The 21,708-nt window shown below is 48.1% G+C and overlaps 1 protein-coding gene across 2 annotated transcripts in view; it reads left to right on the top strand.

The window, feature by feature from the left end:
• Nucleotides 1–2,869: 2,869 nt before the first annotated feature.
• FAT2 (FAT atypical cadherin 2) overlaps nucleotides 2,870–21,708 on the top strand; it is a 59,735-nt gene continuing 40,896 nt past the window's right edge. For both annotated transcript variants that reach the window (XM_074838650.1, XM_074838648.1), the window contains exons 1-3: nucleotides 2,870–3,085; nucleotides 15,245–18,530; nucleotides 18,986–19,300. In XM_074838650.1, the coding sequence (XP_074694751.1) occupies nucleotides 15,266–18,530; nucleotides 18,986–19,300 (3,580 nt within the window). In that variant the 5' untranslated portion in view covers nucleotides 2,870–3,085; nucleotides 15,245–15,265. The remainder of the gene's footprint in view (nucleotides 3,086–15,244; nucleotides 18,531–18,985; nucleotides 19,301–21,708) is intronic.

Here is a 21,708-nt window from a genome sequence, read left to right as displayed (position 1 = left end):
AGAGTCCATCCTAGTGTCCTAGCCAACTATAATCTAAAGATTTTGGGGTCTCTTCTCCATAGTCAGAGTACTGCTCACCCCGATGTCATGATTTAGTTAGGAAAGGCAATATTTCTTATTAAACCATCTGGTACATTTGGAAAAATAGACAGGATTTTGGACAATCAAGTCCTTCACTGCTGTCCCCAAAAAGTCTTTTCCCAGCTACACCTGTTCAGATAATATAATGTTTCTCTGCTCCATAGTCAGCGAGCAAAGTCTTCTCTGAGAACTGAAACTAAGTCCCCTGCAGCCAACAAGACTGGTACCATGCCCTGCCACTGCTGGGGAAAGGAAGATCTGGCGTTGACAATCTGCTGGCAAAGATGTGAAGTTGTCAGAGGATTTTGCACTCACTGGGCACTTGTATGTGTTTTGTAAGGGGATCAGGTAAAAACCACCCCTAGCTTATGCCCAACCTTTCTGCAGGGTCTGCCTGATACATGGCTCTTCCATGAGCACCAGCTTCCTCGAACAGCATTTCATCAGCAAAGCATGGCAAAAAAAAAAGGGACTGAAAGAGGGCCTCTGTGACCACCCGGAAGAGCAATGGGACAGTGCAAAAGGAGAGCTGCCTTGCTGACGATCAGCACTGCTGGCCTTGCTAGCTGAGAGTTCACGCCTTGCTACACTAGATGAGACCAAGTCCCCAAGTCCAACGTCTCCAGGGTTACCTGCTGCTCCAGATGCAAGCGAAAGGAGCAAGGCACCTGGCCAGTTGTGAAAGGCTCCAAACACAGGGAAATGCTGGTTCTTGTAGCAATCAGCTGATGCCCTGAAGCCAGAGGTTTGCTCACTTGTACCTTGGTATGTCTAAATATAATACAAGTATTGTTCTGAGCCCTGTCTCATCCCCATTGAAATCCAGCCACCAATACCTGATTTTCTCGCCTTCCACGGCTGCGAAAGATGCAGCTGTGTGAAGGAACTTTTCCTTTCATTCCTCCCAAATGTGCCTCCCATTGCCATTACTGACTGATCACCTGGCCTCCTCTCATGAGACATCTTAAAGAAATGGAGCTGATTTGCAATTTCAAGGTACTATTACTTTTACTATCACTTTTATATTCCTCAAAACTTCTCTGCAAATTCCCCTGCAAGTCATCTGACTAAACCAGCTGGAAAAATGGACAAGCTGCACATGCAAATCCAACTGGATTTATGCCCTCTTCTCATTCAGTTCAAACTATTTCTGAAAGGCCATGATGAGCTTGAAATCAAAGTCATTTTCCAAGTGGAGATAACTGCTGTGAGGAGAGCACCCAACATGAACATTTGTAGCACAAAAGCTAGCAGATCAGTTCCCACTGTCCCAGACCGACCCCAGGGAGATCATTCATTCTCACCATGCTGTGCAAATTTCCTCTCTCATTCTGGGTACAAACGGTTCACTAGATTTAATCTAAAATGCTGAGCAATTTTGATTCCATCAAAACTGCATTTTCTGGTGAATTTACCAGATTGCTCTCACTCACCTCCATCAACAACCCCAAATAGTCCAATATATCATGGGTCAACCTCTTCACATCTTTTTGTATTTGCACCATGAAATCACATGGATTTTCCCATGGATTGTTGTCCTGTGATTTAATTCAACAGTGTCTAGTTGAGACAAGTTCCAGTCTAAGCTGTGTGGCTGGAGGATTCATAACCTGCTGTCCTGGGGGATTTGCTGGTGACTAGTAAAGTGCAAGTTTGCACCAACCACTCCTCCTCAAACGCAATGCTAATGGGGTCTCTCTCTCTCCTCTACATGCTCCTGTGTTCACTTCCATCATTTTCCCATGCATGGAGCCTCAAAAGAAGCAGTTAGGCACCTATTCAGACAGTTTAAAGTTAAATTGTCCAGTTTTCATATTCTTTACTTGTGTTTCCTAAAACTGTACAGAAATCTTTCTGGTCATTTCCGCTGCAAAAACACACCATGGGGGGGAAAACTTCACCTTAACCAGAACATTGATTTCCCACATTGAGAACTGCCCCTGTATCTGTTCAAACCCCATTGCAATTTAAAGGGGATACATTAGTATTTACTGAGGGTTGGGGGGAAAAGGAGGAGGGGAGGGGGAAGGGGAATGGTACAAAGAGCACCGAAGCTACCCACAGACTGCCCGTGCTCTAGCCAATGTGACAAGGAACACCCACAGAAGGGTTCGTGTCCCTTCCCCTTGATCCACCCCTGAACAACACCCCCAAAGTTGAGATGCTCTTTCTTTGCCAAGAAACACCACCCCCCCCCCCCCCCAAGCTCCAGCCCAATGTTTGGTCTCCCTGCACCACCATCTCTCCTTGCTGCCTCCCTCTCTTTTCTCTGCTTTTTCAGGACAGGGACCACCTTTTCATCCTCTGCCTGTACAGCACCGAGCACCCTGGGGCTTATTGGCGGCAGCTGGGGTTTCTGGGGGCTCCCCCAACACAAACAACAACAACCTTCAAAGTGTCTCTCCGCACGCAGCTGCTCTGAGGGCAGATTCAGGTTTCCCCCACCCCCTTCTCCCCATCCCTCCTTGCAACACCCACCTGGCAGCTAGTTAAAAACAATCTTTGGGTTTTTCAGGTGTGTTGGAGGGATTTACCTGACATATTCTGCACCCCCACACACACACACACACTCTTGTAGCTGAGGTCCTGGATTTCATGGCAATACTAGTTAATCTAACAGTAAAAAGCTCTGCGATTATTTGGCTCTAAGGCTTGGGTCCTTGCCCAGCTCTGACATACACACACACACAAGTTCACTTCTCCAGCGAGGGAGCGGGCGATGCCTCTCCTCTTCCTCCTCCTCCAGTCCGTCACGGAAGGGCTGGCTCTTCAGCGAGGCAGTTCCACCTCCTGCAACTTTCTCCCTTGCTGCTCTCAACCTGTGCTGCCGGAGTTTCAGCCAGAAAAATCCCTTCTTGCAGGAAGTTCTCTGAGCCCTCTCCTCTGATTTCCAAGCACCATGGACCCCCGGCAGCCAGCGAGGTGCTGCTGCGGGAGAGGATTTTCAGCAGTGAGAGCAGAGAGGCAGTAAACTTCAGGAGAGGTCTCCCTCCTGTTGCAACAGGTAAGGCACGCTGCTCGCTGGTGTGGGAAGTTGAAATGACTCAGGGAGCAGTCTGTACAGCATGGATGGAGGAAGGCATGGAGGATGCAGAGATTTAGTCATGAAACTGCTTTTGCCTGTGAGTAACTTTTGCTGGAAACAGCCTTATCCTAAAGATAGGGATTCGGGATGCAAAGGGAGAGCCTTTCATCTTTTCCTTCCTTCTGTCAGCCCTAGCATTAGAAGGGGTATGGAAGGAGCCAGGAAAACTTCAGCTGTGTTTGCACAAAGTTTGCATCTGGTCTTAGCTGGGAAAGTTTAGCACGTTGCAGCCAGTGCAAGCAGGTGGGCTCCAGGTAGCAAGCATGGAAGCCATACTGCTGAGCAAGGCGGGTGAGGAGGGACTGAACAGAGAAGCGCTCCAGGTGTCTGCATGGGGCAGGATTTCTGCAGGGAGCATGCTTGTGCTGGAGTAAATGGATGTACTGCTGCGGGAGCAGCGATGGCGTCCGGCTGTAGGCTCAGTTGTTGGCCATATACAACCTCACTAACCGGGGTGAGGCGGTACCACTCCAAGCTCTGTCTCCGTGTTCCCCATTAAACCACTTCCATTGTCACCTCAAACTTTGCTGTGCCTTGGGGATCCCTGAGAGTAGTCACAGTGCTGGCGTTTCCCAGCCCTACCTCCTTGTACAGCCAGGCAAGAACTCCTCACCTGCCCTGGTCCCGCTCCGCGACCAGCAGCAGAGCCAGGGAGCTGAAGCGAGAGCCACCATCCCCACTTCGCACGGGAGCGCGTACGTAAACGTGTGTGTGTCTGCATCAGTGCAACTTTGTTCACTGTCAGGTGCCTGATGGCAAAATAAGATGAAATCCCAGAGCAAATCCAGTCCCAGTTCAGGGCGTGCAGGAATTATTTCCCGTGTATGTGCGCGGTGCTGAGGAAAAGAGGTGGAAATAGAGTGGGAGTCCTGGGCACTTGGATCAAACAGGGCCCTTCCAAACAGCAGTTATCAGCTAATCAGCCTCCTGGGGGAATTAAAGGCAGACTTGGTGGAGTGCCACACTCCAGAGGGGCAAAGATCAACTGTCACACGGCAGGGGTTGTTTTGGACAAAACTCTTGAAAAAGCTGGTGCTCACTTGGGTTTGGGGCTGCAAAGGGCTGAGTTTCCAGGACACATGGAAACTCAGGCTGTGCGGCGGCTTGAGCTGGGCAGGCTTTGCTGGGGCAGGCAGGGCTGTGACCCACAGGCTCCCGTTTCGCCCAGGGTGCCCTGGATCCAGGCAGGAGGGCACGGAGCCCACTTCATCCTCTGCTCTGGCACTCGGGGGGCCAAAGAGTGGACATGGGATGCATAGGGAGCTGCCACGGCTCTCCAGGCTGTCAGCTAGAGAGACCTAGGAGGTTATCAGAGCCTCGGGACGGAAAGCAAACAGTCTGTATCGGGCTGCTGAGGAAGGCTGGGCTGTCTCGGTATTCGAGGAGGCAAAATCACCGGCTTGGTATTGTGCACCCTTATCACCTCCTAATATGCAGCGCACCTCACCTTATCGGGAACAGTTCAGGGACATCCGCCTGTCTGATAAGAGGTTGGGGTTCCTGAGGGACTGAGCAGGCAAGGGGTTTCTAACCCAGCCAGGGGCTTCAGTCTCTCTGCTTCTCCCCGTCTGCCTGTGCTCTAATGTACTCTGTAACGCTGCAAAATTAAGCCCAACCACCCTGCCTGCAGAGCAGAGCGCGCAGCAGGATCTATCTGCTCCTCTCCTGAGCCTGTTCCTTAGCTACAGCTCGCACCAGGAGCGTGTTTCAAATCCTAATGCTCTCAGAAACCAGTGCGTCTCCCAGCCCTCCAAACAAACAAGCATCATTCATGTACGAAGGGAGAGTTCAAAGGAGGCGTAACACCTGGAATCAAACATCTGTTAGAAACTAATGCATTTTGCATCCTACGCTCCTGCCAACTGCTCCAAGGCAAGTCCTACAGGATCGTTCCAGCTACCTCCATGCTACAGAAATGGCATTCCCTGCTCCGTGCACCTCGCTTTGTTTTTTTGCCACGTGTGGAGTATGTGAGTGCAGCTGCACCTCCAGCAGCAGTGGGCTTTCTTCTGTATCATGCGCAAGCCTAAGAGGATTAAATACCTTCATCCCTTTTTTTTTTTTTTTTAAACTGGGTTGGCAACACCGATGCTCCATTGTCTATTAGCAAGCTGATTTGCTGAGCAAGCAATTTTTCAACCACACTTCTTCCTTGGCAATGGGTAGGTACTGGTTTATTAGCAAAGAAACTTTCTTTCCTAAGTCTTGGAAGAAGGAGCTCCAGGGAGGGGCAGGCTGCAAGGGCTCTTAGGAGGTTTGTAGCTCAGAAATGAACAAGCAGCAGGTTTGAAACAAACCAAAGGAAGTATTTTATTTTTTTTTTCCACACAGAGGGCATAATTAAATTCTGGAACACATTGCCACAGGATATTGCAGAGGCCAAAAGTATACTTGGCTTCAAACAAGGCTTCGATCCATTTGGGATGGATTGCTCCAGTGGAGGTTATTAGACACAACTGTGTACTTGCACTGATGCTGGAAAGTGGAAGAAGGAGCACGTTACACGTGCCTTGTTTCTTATGCCTCTCCACTAAGCAATCAAAACTGGCCATTTTGGGAGAGAGATTATAGAGATGGCCAAGTGTGGTCACAGAGGTGTTGCAATGGTGAGAGCTTTCAGAAATGTGTTTCCAGCAGACAGTCCAGAGTGGGAGGTAGCAACTTGTGCTGGGACCTTAACGAGAGCTGACAAGGACACGCTGTGGCAATGAGACCAGCCTGGGCAAACATGCCTGTCTCAGGGGTTAATCTTTTCTCCAGTGAAACCCTGAGCTCCCCAGACAAGGGGGGCTAGCTTTGCATCCACTTGTATGGCACTGTGGATACAGCAGAGGAGATGGGCTGCTGTGGGCAGGTTTCCTGAGGGCAGGCAGGTCTGGGAGCCGAAGGTTTTCTATCAGCTTGCAGGTATCTCTTTGCACTCAATAAAGGTCCGCTGCAGGGAATTTCTGTGGCACAGCTACTGGCATCCTGGCCAGCCATCCTTTTACGAGGGAGGATCATGCCCTGATCATCTCATTCATTCACTGTCCTCTGTGTCCTTACACTGCCTCCAAACATGGAAGAGGGATGGGAAGGAGCATCGCAAGGCAAACAGATGGCAACAGAGTGAAAGAGGCTGCAGGTAGAGCAGAAAGCTGCTCTCTGTGCTCACCTTCAGGCACCAGAAGGGAAAGACCAGCAGGGTGCTGGACAGGGGAATGAGAATATCTTCGTATCAGTGCAGGGACAGGTCTGCGGGTGAATGAGAATTGGCTGGTAGGAGAAAAAAAGGTGAGGAAGGAAGCACGGGGGCCAGGGCTGTGCTGCAGGGCAGAGAGAAGTCGAGTGGTCCACGTCCTGCTGAGCACCGGGGCTCCTTACCTGCGTCTGGCAGGGCACATGGTCCCTCACCCAGCTCTTCATGCCAAGATGCTCTTGGACTCCTTCCCAACAAACTTTACTGATCACAGGATAACATGTATGTTCACCACAAGGAATCACAGAAATGGCATCAGAGGACTACCAGCACTCAGGTGATGTAGCCAGTGTCCTCGCTGCAAACATCCAGGTTGAGTTAAGGTGCGGAAGAGGACTCACAGGGTCAAACAGCTCAGGGTTAAAGCCCCTTCAAACACTGGGCGGAGCTGCTCCTCTCTCCAGGCTGGGGTGGGAGCTGAGCCCAGTCTGGACTCACAGCTCTGGTGGGTCAGATGGGAGTTGTGTGCTGGGATCCCAGAAAGGATCTCACAGGCTTTGCAGAACCTAAATAAACAGCTGTTTTGAGAGCAGCAGAATTCATGAAGCTTGGTTGCCTGGGGCGCTCTCTCTTGTGTGGATTCTCTGATGTCTAATAATCGGGTTGGGCTCACATTAGAGCCTTTTCTTCCAGCTGGGAGTCCTAATTTGGATTTCTCTCCTCTCTCCTGCTGCTTTTCACAAGCTTGTGCAAACTTAACTCCTTTCAAGTCTTTACCTATCTGGTTAAATTTGGCTGAAACTGGCCAGTGGATCCAAAAGGTAGCAGGGAGGACTGACAACACGGTCCCACGCACCAGCTTCCCTCAGAGGTTTGCAGACAGGGGAATGGTTATCAGTACAAGATAATTTGCATCCCAAGCATGAGGAAAATGTGAAAGGCTCAGTATGAGTTTTGGCAGGAGGAAGCAATCAAGAAAGAGCCCAGGATCCATTGTGGGCTCTCACAGCCTGTGCTGATGGTCACCGCATGCCTGCTGGGCCACCTAGTTTGTAGTGACCGAGGTATGTGGCCCTTGGCACTAACAGCCTCTATGGGAGCTGAATCCTGGAGAGAGATGCACAGTCCCAGCAGCAGAGTTGGGGCACGCTCACGTGAGTACCTGGCACACTGCAGCTGGCTCTTGTGTCAACATGTTTGGGCTGCTGCACTGCAGTGCCCAGCCCCTGGGCCCCTCACACGCTGCCTGGTGAGTGGCTCCCACTGAGCCCCCTCCCCACCGGCACTGCCAATCTCCAGCCCCCAGGGCTGTTTCTTTTCACAGGCAACAAGTACCCCCTTCCCATCAGAGCCACCGGTGGGATCTGCTGTTTCCTCCCTGTCTCCTGGCTGTTTTAGCTGATGTCCTTGGCCAAGGAGATAGCCAACCACCCCCCAACATCCCTGGTTATCTGTGCAATGGCAGCTTCTGGAACACAGGCAGGATTTACCCCCCATGCCAATAACTGGGGAGGGCAGGAAGCGATCAGTGAGGAGGGAAAAACAGCTGATCTTTTTGGGGGAGAGCAGAGGAAGGGGATTAGGAATAATGCATAAGGATGCTTCCCCCTGCCCCTTGGCACAAGCAAGTCAACCTCCCTGATGTCACACTTTCTCTGGGACAGGAGCCAGCAGCAAGGCAGTTGGCGCTGCAAGGTTCCCTCATCCCCCCAAGGCCTCCTGCAGTGACCCCAGACCCCTACTGAGGGCTCGACAGCTCTGGAGCTGTGTGATCAGCTCTTTCTCTAAAATGATGTTGCAATGCCAAGACAGATAAAGATCAGTGACCCTTATAACTCTATGAGGAGTTCAAGCCTGTTCAAGTTCTCCTGTGCCTAACAGACAAGCTTCTGGAAGCTTACAACAATGACAGAGAAACCTCAGCTATGTGACATATGTGAGCCAGGCTTAGGTGTTGGCAGCAGTACAAAATCAGGCTCTCCCTGGGTTCTTCACAGAGCATTGGACAGAAACGCACACCGCAGGTGGAAAGGTGACAAGAGAAAGCCTTTGGCTTCACATACAAGGTGGTGTCTTGCTCATGGACAGAGGATGGCTTGGAGGCAAAGATATGTAGTGCCTGTTTGCCCTGGTGGAGGAGAGAACCAGGGCAGCAGGTAGAGCAGCAGGGTACAGTCAGAGCCATGATGATGGGGCAATGGGCGAGATGTCTGAGGGGGAAGGGGATGAGCGGCTGGCTGGAGGAGGCCACAGTAAGATGTCATGGAGGAAGGTGCCTGTAGAGCCAGTCTGGATCTGAGCATCCAACTTGTGAACAACTGTCATGGTGACAAAGGTGGCAAAAGCATTCAGCTGTATGGGGGAAGGAGGGATGGGACATCAGAGTAACTAAACACTTTCCAGCCACCCTTCCCATGTGGAAGACCATCCCACTCTCTCCTTTCCTGCACAACCTGCCCATGTCTTGCACATCTGCCTTCACAGCATCCCACCACGCTCTTGCTGTCAGCCCTGAATGGTGGTCCTAGCAGGACCCCTTGCAGGTCCACTGGCTGCAGCAGACTAGACCCAGAGAAGGCAGTGCTGTCTCAGAATTAAGCATTTTTTACCAACCCCTGCAGCAATGTAGCCTGGCTAGAGAAAAAGGGTGTCCCAGCACCATGCCAGGTCTACCAACCCAGGCCCAGATTGCCCCACACAAGTCAATGACTCACAGGCTTCCCTCAAATGCCTTCACGAGACTCTCTGTTCCTCTAACACCCCTTAGAGACTGCCGGTCCAAGCTCCCGGGGTACCCAGACTCCCCAGGGTTGAAGCGCCTGCCTGGCCCAGCTGGCACATGATGGGAGGAGCATCTCTGTGCTGCTCGTAGGACTGTATCTGTTCTGCTCAGGGACCTGTGTGTGACCCCCCTGCCATGCTGAGCAGTCCAAGCAAGAGTCACTGCTCACGCATCAGCATGACACTAATCCCATGGCTTTCCATGGCTCTGCAGCTGAGAAGCCCCCGGTACGGCCCACCCTGCCAGCACACAGCTGCTTTACCACCAGGAACGGAGTTGAACCCTGAAATTGTTACAGCGCAGGGTGTGGGCACTGCCCACAGGCCACTCACTACACGACATGAGCAGCGTTTCACAGGTCACTCTGAGCAAGGGCAGACCTTGGTTGTAAAAGGCACCAGGTTTTAAACGATCAGCCACCTTGCTCCAGGCTGTTTAGCAATCTGGAAACAATTTCCAAAGGTCTATCCAAGCCATTCAGGGACTGGGAAGTTGAGAGGGGGAGATAACAGCCCAACTGCACCCTGGTGGAATCTGCAAGTCCAGAAAAAAAGCTCTACCCACACTAACACAGCCCCCAAGCAGGCTGTTGCAGAACACAGTTCTGCAAACATCAGCCCTAAGAAAACCATCCACGGGCACTGGAAAACCCCGAGATACATTAAAGAAGAAAACATCATAACTTCAGGGGCTCTTTTCATTAGTTTCCTGTCTTTGTGTAGTACCTCCAGGATTTATTTCTTCTGCTTTGCTGCAAAACCAAGCAGAGACTGCACAACAGAATGCAGGAGCAGGATCTCCAAGGACAGTGCCAGCTGCTAGCCCGATTTCAGCATCCCATTCAGAGAAACACTGACGAGATCATGGGAACAGCTCTGTGCCATGGCTTGAGAAGGGATGGATTGGTTTGTTTTTTGAAGTCCAACAAAACAGTTCAAAAAATACCCATCTCCCCCACAGAATTCAAACCCCACAGCCCAGCTTTGTGAGCAACTGGCGGGGAACTCGCCAAAACTGAGCAAGGCACCAAATGGAAAAGGATCTAATTCCCATCAGCATTGCTGCGGCAAAGAAAAGGGCAAACATTAACCAAGCATCCCAACCCCCACGCAGGGTGTACACAGATTATTTCAGTGCTGGGAATCAAAACATCTCACAGACGTGGCTCAATACCTGTACAAGAAGTGTACTTTTTAATCTGTGAGTTTCCAACCCAGGGACTGCTTTCTGGTTGATGCTATTTGTCAGGCGGCTGTAAAGATATTGCCCCAACTGTAGCCAAACCCATTCTGCTCAGCTACTACCCAAGCCAGGAGAAGACAGAGTGCCAACTCCTATCCACTTTCCCAAAGCCTGTACCCACCATCCTCTCTGATTTACTTCTTCTACTCTCTGTCCCTGTTCCTCAATGACCATTGAAATTCAGACCCACCATTAAACTGCCCCATCATTGATTATTTGAACAACTAAGCAGATGTCCCTTCTCCCTCACAGCTCCTAGTGCTTGTAGCCTCCAACAAAGATGTTGATGTGCTTGAGGATGGTTTTGATTGGTACCTATCCAGGGGGAGGAGGATGTTTCTTGTAGTGAAGAAAAAAAGGGAGAGAGAAGGGAGGGGAGGGGCAGGGAAGAGAGCAAGAGAGAAAGAAAGAGAGAAAAAGAGAGTTTGGGATGTGTGCTGGGAAAAGAGCAATAAGGGAAGAGTTGTCCTTATTTTCCTATGAAAATGATGATTTTTCTCTAATCTTCTGATCTCAAAACTTTGGGCCAAGCCCCCACCACAGCTAACATGGGGAATGCTGCTTTTGGTGCACTCAGCTCTCACCTTGTTTTGTGTTTGGGGTTTTTATGGCTTTTAAATTCTTCTCTTGAAGGGAATCGAAAGGTGGGGCTGGGGCCACACCTGATTCCTGGCAGGCTGCAGCACTTTTCTGCGATATGGCCGACAAACGTAACAGCTTGCACATTGCAGGAGACCCCTGGGAGGACCCCCGAGGCCATGCCCCAGCCGCTCACCCCAGCCAGCTGGAGTAGCCGTGCCCTGCACCAATCCCCCCAAATTGCCCATCTCCACAGCCTCCCCACGCACACACTTTGAACCTCGGCGCTGTGTTTGTTCCTTCATTTCAAACCAACAGATTTGGGCATGTCTTTGACAGAGGATCACAATTTGGATGTTAAATTTAGACGCGCGCTTAGGCTCTGATTAGAGATACACCAAATGTTTACTTGCTCTGAGGGGAGTTTGCATCTACAGGGCTGAGGGTGAAGCCCCTTGAGGCTCTCTGATCCTAGTCTGGTGATTAGGAGAAGAGGCTGAATCACCACATAATGGTGCCCTGGTATTTCCCTCAGTCGGGAGCATGTCTTCCCTTCCTCACTCCATCCCACCAATGGGCTTTCTCCAACACATCTGCCTCCCCATGGGCAACCAGCTCCAGGAGGGCATCCGTGCCCAGGGGAGCCATGAAAGCAAGAAGCAGAGAGCTTTCAGGAGTAGAAATAACAGATCCCATGAAATGAGGGACCAGAGGCAGGTGAGGGTGTTTAAGTGTTTAATGCTGGGAGCTTATCTGGCAGCCCTGAAGTAGGTATGGCCCTTGCCAGGAGTCCCATGGATCATGCACTAATTACTGTCAGCACAAGGACACGGGATAGCACAGCTCAGAAAAACAGCAAAAATGTTTCTCCTAATCTACATGAAAAATCTGTCACAGCCACAGTTGATTTCACCCAGTTTCAACATGGAGATCCTTGAACTCCATTGCAAGGACCCTTGAGCTTAGCAGTGCTGCCCCTCCTTGACAGTCACCTACATCTGGGATTTTAAGGGCTAGTTAATTGATTTTATGCTATTTTCACATTATACACAACTTTCCCACCCACAGTACAAGAGTCATAGAAAACCACCTCCTTTCTGCTAGTTTGTTACAGACACCTTCCAGGGACTTTCACTGGGGCTGAGCCAAGGCAGTAGTTAACCCAATTTGCCCTCTGCTCAGAGCATTGTGCCCCATTTTTCTGTTAAGCTTCACCACAGCCTCTGGAAATGTCCCAGTCTCACTTCTGGATGGGTCTGCATTGCGAATGTGGTGTAAATGATCCCAGAAGTAGGAGAAAGAGCAGGTACTGCACAGTTATCTCCTGGGAGATCTGTTATTCTTGAAATTACATTAAAACCATGCTGGAGAAAGAGAAACAAGACATCCAGTGTGTGTCATTGTTTCATGGAGCAATCTACTAAAGAAGAAACTTCAGGCTACAAGTAGTAGGTGATGGTTTCCAGTCCCAGGGTGGGAAGATGTAAGCTCTCCTGGGAGTCCCAGGACACTCAACTGGAATAGGCCAAGTCTTGAAGGACTCTACTGTCACCAATCCTCTCCATCTTATTCTGGTAAAATAAAATACAACAAACATGGGCTTGTGTGGAACTGCACATAGGATTTCCCAGCAATATTGGTACAGAAATTGTCCAAGCAGATGCGCATGCACTAATAAAGGTGATAAAGTAGCACATCTCAGAGCACAGGTAGTTGGTGTCAGGGGACACAACAGGCTCTCTGTGCTAATGTTGGGGCTTTGGGCATGGATCCTGCCACAAAGAGAAACTGTTAGACTTCAAAAGCTGATAGTGATGCTTCCTAGAAAATTCTCTGTAAGTTTTGGCTATGTCTGTCAAAGTTTCAGATCATTTCCAGAGGAAATGAGGCTTCTGCCTCATGCCCCATGTGTGTAGTTCCTCTCCATCCCTCATAATAACTGCTGAAGCCATTGACTACTTTCAGCCCAGCTTGTAATTGAGAGCAAAGCTCTCAGAAATATGAGGTCATGACAGGTTTTGCAAAATAATTAGCTGGACAGAGGAGTAAAACCCTGCTAATGCCCCCACAGAGGGAAAAACAGCAATGTATGTGAAGCCCTTTTCAGATGTCAGGAAATCTACAAGCAAGAGTGAGGTTAAGGATGCTCCAGGAGAGATTTAGAAGAAAGTTTGCATCTTGTTAAATGCCAGAAAACCCACTCCTTGCTCAAGGTTATCCTCCCATATTGAATTGCTGGTGCCCAGGAAGGCATGTGCTCTAGCTCCAGCTTTTCTTGTGGTTGTGGAGTTCATAATGTCTCTGCCTTGTGGCTTCTCTCATGTCTTATAAGAGATGAGTTCACATTGCCATTTCAGTACAATTCAATTAAAAAGTCAATTAGCCCAGATACAAAGTGATCGACTTCATTAATTCTGCTGTTCATGCAACAGCACTGGTTTTTGTTGCTGTTTTGTTCTGCTGTCTTATTCTACTCTGAATTGTATGTGACTTTTCCTGCTCTGCAGTCCTAGTAGACACACGCCGCGCATGCAGCATGCGTACAGCTTCTTTCCAGGTTCAGCAGTTGAAAATGTTGGAAGGGAGCAGCTCTAGGCAAGTCCCTACATGCTGCAAAACTCTTAAGCGTTGTTAAGTAACAAGCAGAGCTTTTAAGAACATGGTTTTCAGCTTCTCAGAAGGAACCACATGCCCTTCTGGATCACCTAGCCCTGTCCTCCAAGATTTTCTTTCATTTGCTGTACATTTGGGACTACACTGTATTTCCTAGAAGTGAAATGATGTCATTAAAAAAATTAGTCTGAATTTTGTCAAATCCAAATTGTGTCGACTTCTCTACAAATTCTGATAGTTTCACTTCAGCTTCAGAGTATTTGTTTCAAAAAAGAATGACCACAGCAGGGAGATTGCTGGATGGCTGGCACCTGTTTACCGAGGAAAAAGGGATTTGAAGGGAGTATGAAATTTACAGCTTTGTGTTTGTTGGTAATTAGATATCTCAGTGAGAGAATATGACACATGTTGTTAGTTAGACTCCAATAATTTGTTCTTAGCATTCAACTTATAAATTGAACTAGTTCTGGCTTTTAAAGAGATGAGTCTTGAAAAAGTGTCTGGAAAAACAAGTCTTCCCTGTTTAAATAAGGAATGTGCCAAATGACTGGCAGGTACTTGATATATAATTTAAATTTAAAAGAGGAAGAAACAGTTCTAGATAAAGATCTCCTGGAATATCTAGGGGAAATATATGCGCCTATATTTAGCTTATCCCTGGTTTCAACCCCTAAATGCACACACAGCAGCACGCACTTAGTTTTTGAAAAGAGCAGGCCTTGATCCTTTAACAAGCTCTGCAAAACTCACTAATAAAGTTACATCCTTGTTAATCACCTACGTGCTCCCCAGTTCCTTCTTTGATACACCTTATTCACAGAGATAAATCATGGAGCCACAGATGTTCAGGAATCGTTACAGAAGGAAGTTGATGGCAGGTGGTCACAGATGGCAGATCTTCCGCAGGAATCCTGACCCTGGGGTTTTGCAGTGAGAAGGGAGGAACCAGAGAGAGATTACTCAATGGCTAAGGGTGACATGGTCAAAGTGTCTTGCTAGAAATCTGCTCTTTCAAGCAACACAGAGGAGGCAGCCAGGGTCAGACCCGCAAATTAGAAAAACTTTGTGGTAACTGAGTCAAAAAGGCCATTCAGAAGGAATTTGCACAACATAGCAGGGCATCTCTGCTGGGGAAGGAGAACAGATTGCTGTAACAGGGGGAGGGGAGAGAGGGCAGAGGAAAGGGAAGATAAGCCACAGACAGAGACATCAAATCACAGTTTGTATATTGACTCTTGAAAACACTTTGCAAGAACTTGTGTGAAGAGAGAAGTTAAGATGGGAAAAGGAGGATGGAGAGACAAAACTGAAGCGAGGTTTGGACTGGGGGTGGAGAGTTCAAATATGCTGTTTGACTAGGGAGAAGGCAGAATGAAGGGTGGGGAAGATCATTTGCAGAATAGGGAGTCAGCCTGATCAGAGCATTTTGCATGGCTTTTCACATTTTGCCCTCTATAAGGGCAAAAAAGTGAAGGAAAGAAAGTGAATAGATCTGAGCCAGCATGGGGGTGTGGGAGGACAGGTCTCCCACTGGGACAGAGGGAAGAAGAGCTCAGCTAACAACCACACCAGCAAAAGTCGGGGTAGAGAGAGCAGGGAGGTGAGGCTGAGCCCATGGGGACTTCTCTCCCTAGCACACTGGCCTTAATGAAAATTATCGATATTCTTCCTTTGCCACCTGCAGGACCCAAGGAGACACCACACCATGGAAGTCACTATCAGGAGGCACTTCCTGAGTTTTGCTGTTTTCCTGATGCACTGTGTGGTCCACAAGGCGAGCTGTGAGAAAGGCAATACTTCCCCTCTGCACTTCACCCACTTCTTCTACAATGCCACCATCTATGAGAATTCAGCCCCCAAGACTTACGTGGAGAGCTATGTCAAAATGGGTATTTACAAAACAGACCCGGAGTGGGACATCAGATACAGAATAGCCTCTGGTGACAACACTGGTCTCTTTAAAACAGAGGAGCATGTGATCGGGGATTTCTGCTTCTTGAGAATAAGAACCAGGAGCAGCAACACAGCACTTTTAAACCGAGAGGTCAAAGACAGTTATATGTTAATAATCAAGGCCACAGAGAGCACCTTTGCCTACGAAGCCTGGGCCAAAGTCTTGATCCACATTCTGGACAGAAATGACTTGAAACCTCTCTTTTCACCTCCCTCCTACAAAGTGTCCATCAGAGAAGACACTCCTCTGAAAACAGTGGTCAGCATGCTCAGTGCCACTGACGCTGACGCTGGCCAGAATGCCGAGTTCTACTATGCCCTCAACACCAAGTCCAACCTATTCACCGTTCACCCCACTACGGGAGCAGTTATGACCACAGGTAGGCTAAACAGCACCCATCGAGGCAGGCACCACCTGCAGGTTTTGGCTGTAGACAGAATGAGAAAGATCACAGAGGGGAACGGCTTTGGGAACTTGGCTAGTCTTATGATCCAAGTGGAGCCATCTGCCAGGAAACCCCCTTCTATCTCCTCAGTGAAGGTGACACCTCCTGAGTCAGCCGATGACTTTCTCTATGCAACTCTGTCTGTAGAAAGTGGTGACTCAGAAGGAGGGATAGATTCAGTTGACTTTGTTGATGGAGATCCAGGAAGACATTTCAAAGCCATCAAATCCTACTTTGGGAGCACTGAGTTCATGATTGTGTCAACCAAAGAGATCAACTGGCTACTTTACCCGTTTGGTTTCAACCTCAGTCTGCAAGCCAAGGACAAGAGCAAGCCTCCACTGTTCTCTCCTGTTAGAGTGATCCATATACCTCCCTCCAAGTATGTCTCTGCCAGGTTTGAGAAAGAAGTGTACCGGGTCCAGCTCAGTGAATTTTCCCCAGCTGGAAGTCAAGTTGTTATGGTGAAGATCACACCAGTCTTCCCAAATCTTAAATATATTTTGAGACCTACTCCTAACAGCACAAGCTTTAAAATCAATCCTCACACTGGACTGATAACTACAGTCAGAGCAATGGACTTCCGTGAGCAGTCTCGTTTTGAGCTTGAAGTTACAACTGCTAACAGTCACACATCCACTACTGTTGTCGTTGACATCACTGACTGCAACAATCATGCTCCAAGTTTTAGTCAGTCTTCATACCGTGGGGCCTTTGATGAAAATGTGCCTCCTGGCACCAGTATCTTAACAGTAAGGGCTACAGATGAAGATGAAGGAGACAATGGCTTTGTCACCTACACCATAGCCAACCAGAAATCAGTTCCCTTTGTCATTGATCCCTATTCTGGCATCATTTCCACCTCCAAGTCAATGGACTATGAGTTGATGCAGAGATGGTATCATCTACGAGTATGGGCGTCAGATTGGGGCTCACCCTTCCGCCATGAAACAGAGGTATACGTCTCCCTCACGCTGAGCAATGTCAATGACAATGCTCCTGTGTTTGAGAAGGCAAGCTGCAGTGGCACAATCCCACGGGACTTTCCTGTTGGAAATCCTGTGGCCACGGTCTCTGCAATTGATAGTGATGAGCTGCAGCATATCAAATATGAAATCAAGTCTGGCAATGAGTTACGGCATTTTGAACTGAATCCCATCTCTGGAGTAATATCCCTTAGAATATCTCTGCGAGATCTTCCTTCTGAACAACCACTTTTTTACTCTTTGAAAATAACTGCAACAGATGGAGAGAACTACGCTTTGCCAACATCTGTAAATATCACTGTGGTCAACCAAGGTCTCCCCGTCAAAATGCAGTGTGAGGAAACAGGAGTCTTGAAACAACTAACAGAAACTATCATACACTCTATTGAGTCTCAGTCTCAGGGCCATGGGCAGGATGATGAAACATCTCTGAACTTGCACCTTATAAACCATAATGCTCCAAAGTTTGATGACAGCTTTCCACGATCTATTGATATTATAGAGACTGTTCCCATCAACTCAACTATTGCTGACCTGTCAGCTATTGATCCTGATACTGGTTTTAATGGTAAATTGGTCTATGTGATCTCAGATGGAAATGATGACAGTTGCTTTACCATTGACCTGGAACTGGGTCTCCTTCAAGTCCTTTCTCCTCTAGATCATGAACGAACCAGCTTCTACATTCTTAACATTACTGTGTACGACCTTGGCACACCACAGAAATCATCTTGGAAACTCTTGGCTGTGAATGTGTTGGATACCAATGATAACACTCCTAAATTCCCACAAGGTGCCTACTGGGTGGCGATACCAGAACATGTAGCAACAGGGACAACAATAGCTCAAATGAAAGCAGAAGATGCCGATACAGATGACAATGGGAGAATAAAATATTCTCTCCTAACCCCCACTGATAAGTTTGCCATTAACAGTGTCACTGGAGAAGTGACAGTTACAGGTGCCCTGGATAGAGAATTGTGGCCTTGCTATGTGCTGAAAATAGAAGCTAGGGACCAGCCCAAGACAGGCTACCAGCTGTTCTCAGTTATGGATCTCATTGTGACTCTGGAGGATGTAAATGACAACACCCCGCAATGCCTCCCAGCCCTCAACAGTGTGAAGGTCCCAGAGGACCTGCCTGTGGGAACCATTCTCCTGTTTCTGGAGGCTTTTGACCCAGACGCTGGCTCTGGGGGTGAGGTGAGGTACAGCCTCATTAATGATGAGGAGATGATGTTTCATGTGGATAAGCTGACCGGGGCACTCCGGTTGGAGAAGGAGCTGGACTATGAGAAGAAGGACTCTTACAATCTAACTGTGCAGGTCAGTGACAGTGGGAAGCCTTTCTCTCGCTCTTCTCTCTGCCACCTGGAAGTGAACATCCTTGATGTCAACGAGAACTTGCACCCACCACGCTTTGCCTCCTTTGTCTTCAAAGGCTGGGTGCAGGAGAACAGCCCTGAGGGCACGTCAGTGATGACGGTCACAGCAAAAGATATCGATAAGGGGAAAGATGGAGAGGTTCAATATTTCCTCCGAGAGGGCACTGGCCTGTCCGTCTTCCGCATTGAAAAGGACACAGGTAATGACAGCTTAGTTAACGGTGTACTTTAAAGACTTAAACTATATGCTGTGTTTGGCCTGACTCTTTGAACCCAATAGAACATTTCTATATTCTCTCTATTTACAAAGTCCTGTACATTCAAATCTTTCTTGCTTGTGTAGGGGTGTACAATATACATCTCTGTATCTGGGGAGGAGCAAGCAGGGTTTTTCTCCTTAAAGTAATGGAAAATCAATGTCTGTCCTCCCCCAAAATACCAAGGTCTTCCCTTTCGCTTGTGTATTAAATTATCCTCAGCACAAGCAAGCCCTCACCTTCCACACAATCTCGCAGCCATACAAGGTTGGTGCCAGAGTTTATACCTGCAGCAAAGACCAGGAAGGCAGATGAGAGACACAGACTGGTCTGGCATTAAGGACAAAGTGATCCGAGTTCCTTAAATCCCTCACAAGCACATTCTGTCATTCTTCTAGGCACCATCCGAACTATAGGACCACTCGACCGAGAAGGAACATCTCACTACTGGCTAACAGTGCTAGCTCTTGACCTGGGAACGATTCCTCTGTCTTCTGTGACTGAAATTTATATTGAAGTCACCGATACCAATGACAACCCACCTCTGATGTCCAGACCTGTCTTCTATGCCTCTGTGATTGAGAATTCCCCACGAAACACATCTGTCCTTCAGCTTGATGCCTTAGATCCAGATTCTAGCTCAGAGGGCAAACTGACTTTTCACATCTTAACTGGAAATCCTCAAGGACTCTTCACCATTAACCTCATTACAGGTAAGACTGACCCAACTCGGCATCTGTTTTTGAGGCTTCCAATTGCCCAGAGGATGTTACATATTCAATATAAACAGCCCACACAGCTGCCTTTGTCACACCTTCCTTCTGCAGCAAAAGTCCCAGTCCCCAAACACACTCTGTGGGGAGGCTAAGGGTTGAAATCCTCAAGCTGTGGGCTGCTATTTGCATCCAGATGGCTCTTAGAATGACACAAATATGCTACTTTCAAAGCCCTAAACAGAATGAAGCAGTTGTTTTTAATCTTCCCCCTTATAAACAACTGCCCTATTGCACAGCCTGAGCCAGGAAACACCCTTCTGGAGGTGAGTATCTGTTCCTGAGACAGACCAAGGCAGGATTAATAAAAATGAATCCCACTCCATTTAAAGGCTCCACCCATTCTCTGGTGTTATTAATGTAGTAAGTGTAGTAAGCCTCTTCTGCCATCTTCCTAGACTCTATCTTTCATCTGAGGATTAATTACCAGATCTTTCAGAGCCATCAAAAACCCGCTGATGTTTTGTGTAAACAGCTTCCTCAAACTATCCCGGCAGAGCTGACATTGGGCCAGTCTGGCAAGGAAAGCTGTGCTGAGCCCTTCACACCATCAGCTCCTGGGAGAAGAGGGAAGGGAGGGCACAGAGCCTGTGTATGGGAGAGGATTAATTGCATGACTTTGATCTCCTGTGGATGATAAAAGCAGTTCACCTACTGCAGCGGGCTAGAAGCCTGCTCTCAGATGAGAAAGGAGCTGGATGTATTGAAAAAGGCTAGTGCAGTTCTCAATTACTTGTTACCGGTGGTGTAATGGCTCTCTGGCAGGCCTCTACAGCTGGCTGGGAGGGAGATGTTTAGAAAGAAATTGTTATGCCGAAACACTGATATCCCTCTGGTTGCAAGAGATTCATAGGGTGTCTCCACGTGGCACCATATAGATACACCTGGAGATGTCAGCTAACTGTGACCACTGCTACGCCCAGTTGCAGCTATCATCTCCACTGTCAGAAGCTTTTTAGCCAGGTCAGGGCATTGCTCTCCATCCAGCTTTCCCACATAGTCCAAACAACGATGCACAACTCAGCCCCACAGACAGCTTGCACAGATGCAGGGTTCCATGAAGTGGTGCCTTCAGAGGCCCTATTTTAGAAGACCACTGCCTTTTCCATAGGATGTGGACCAGAAACAGCTATCAGGACACCAGGCTAGCTCCCCTCACCTGCTGACCTCCAGCTTGCACCCACGCACCCTGTGGGAAATTCAGCCTTCTGTGTGCTGCAGGCAGCAGGCAAAACTTTCACCCCAGTGTGAGTGCAGCCCTACAAAGCCATGCTCCAAGGCTGGTGTGTTTTATGGCAAAATAAGCAACACTGGCAAAATCTTAACGTTTGCTAATGAGACACTTCACCTCTAAGCCAACCCTTTAATTCCCATCTTAGACAAAAAAAGCTCTCTCGGGTATGAGTCATCTCCTATCCATCTCTCTCTACAGTCAGGTAATTTGCATGTGAAGAGTGATAAGTTTGTCAGTCCTGTAAGAAACCCATGAGCTGATCTTATCTCTTGGACAGTTGCTGGAGGTCTCTTCTTTAAAGCCTGAGCTTGGAGGTTGTTTAAGGGCCTGCTTCCAAGCCTCGTGAGGATTCAGTTATCCATTGTTTTACTTGCATATCACCCAAAAGAGCAAATAATAACCTGCAAACATTGCCATAAACTGAGCAGTTTATACCCTCGTGCTTACAGTATCTAAAGAGGAGTCATCTGCTACTACTGCCAGAAAGAATATCATAGCTTGTCTAAATTTCAGGGCTGTAGGCATCTTACTGGAAACCCAGTGATACTTTCATTATTCAGACAAGGGCATGCTAGTTGCTCCATTAAGTAGAATGAAAATATAATCTTTGGTCTCAGTCTGGTAGTGCAGCACTGGAAGATGAACTGCTGGTCTTCCAGTTCCTGGTCATTCATATCAGTCCAGGGTTGTATTCAAAAAAAGAATTATCCCAGTGCAGTGCAAATCAAAATTCTACATTTGAACGAGAGAACAGAGAAAACACTGCAAGTATCTGAGCACTATAGTGCTACTAGACCACTGATGTTTATTCTGGATTTTTATTTAGGACATGTCCTTTGTTTTTCAAATGCCAGAAATGCATCTCTTCTTTCACTAACTAGAGCAAATGATCACAAAAAGACCCAGAAACATTGCAGTTCTTGAAATGCCGGAGATTTATAGGATTCAGATTGCCAATACTCCTTCCATAGTCAATCCCAAATCCTATGACAGCAAAAGAGTTTTGAGTAGGTAGAGCTGCTTATCTGTGATGAAGCTGAATCTCTGTCACATTATTCAATGATAATTGAAGTTTCAAGAGGAAACCACAGAGGCTGCTGCTCTTAGTCACATG

The sequence above is a fragment of the Strix aluco genome, chromosome 13, assembly GCF_031877795.1.
Source record: "Strix aluco isolate bStrAlu1 chromosome 13, bStrAlu1.hap1, whole genome shotgun sequence".
NCBI lineage: Eukaryota > Metazoa > Chordata > Aves > Strigiformes > Strigidae > Strix > Strix aluco.
The sequence above is the reverse complement of the archived record's forward strand: the minus strand, read 5'-3'. Positions and strand labels throughout refer to the sequence as shown.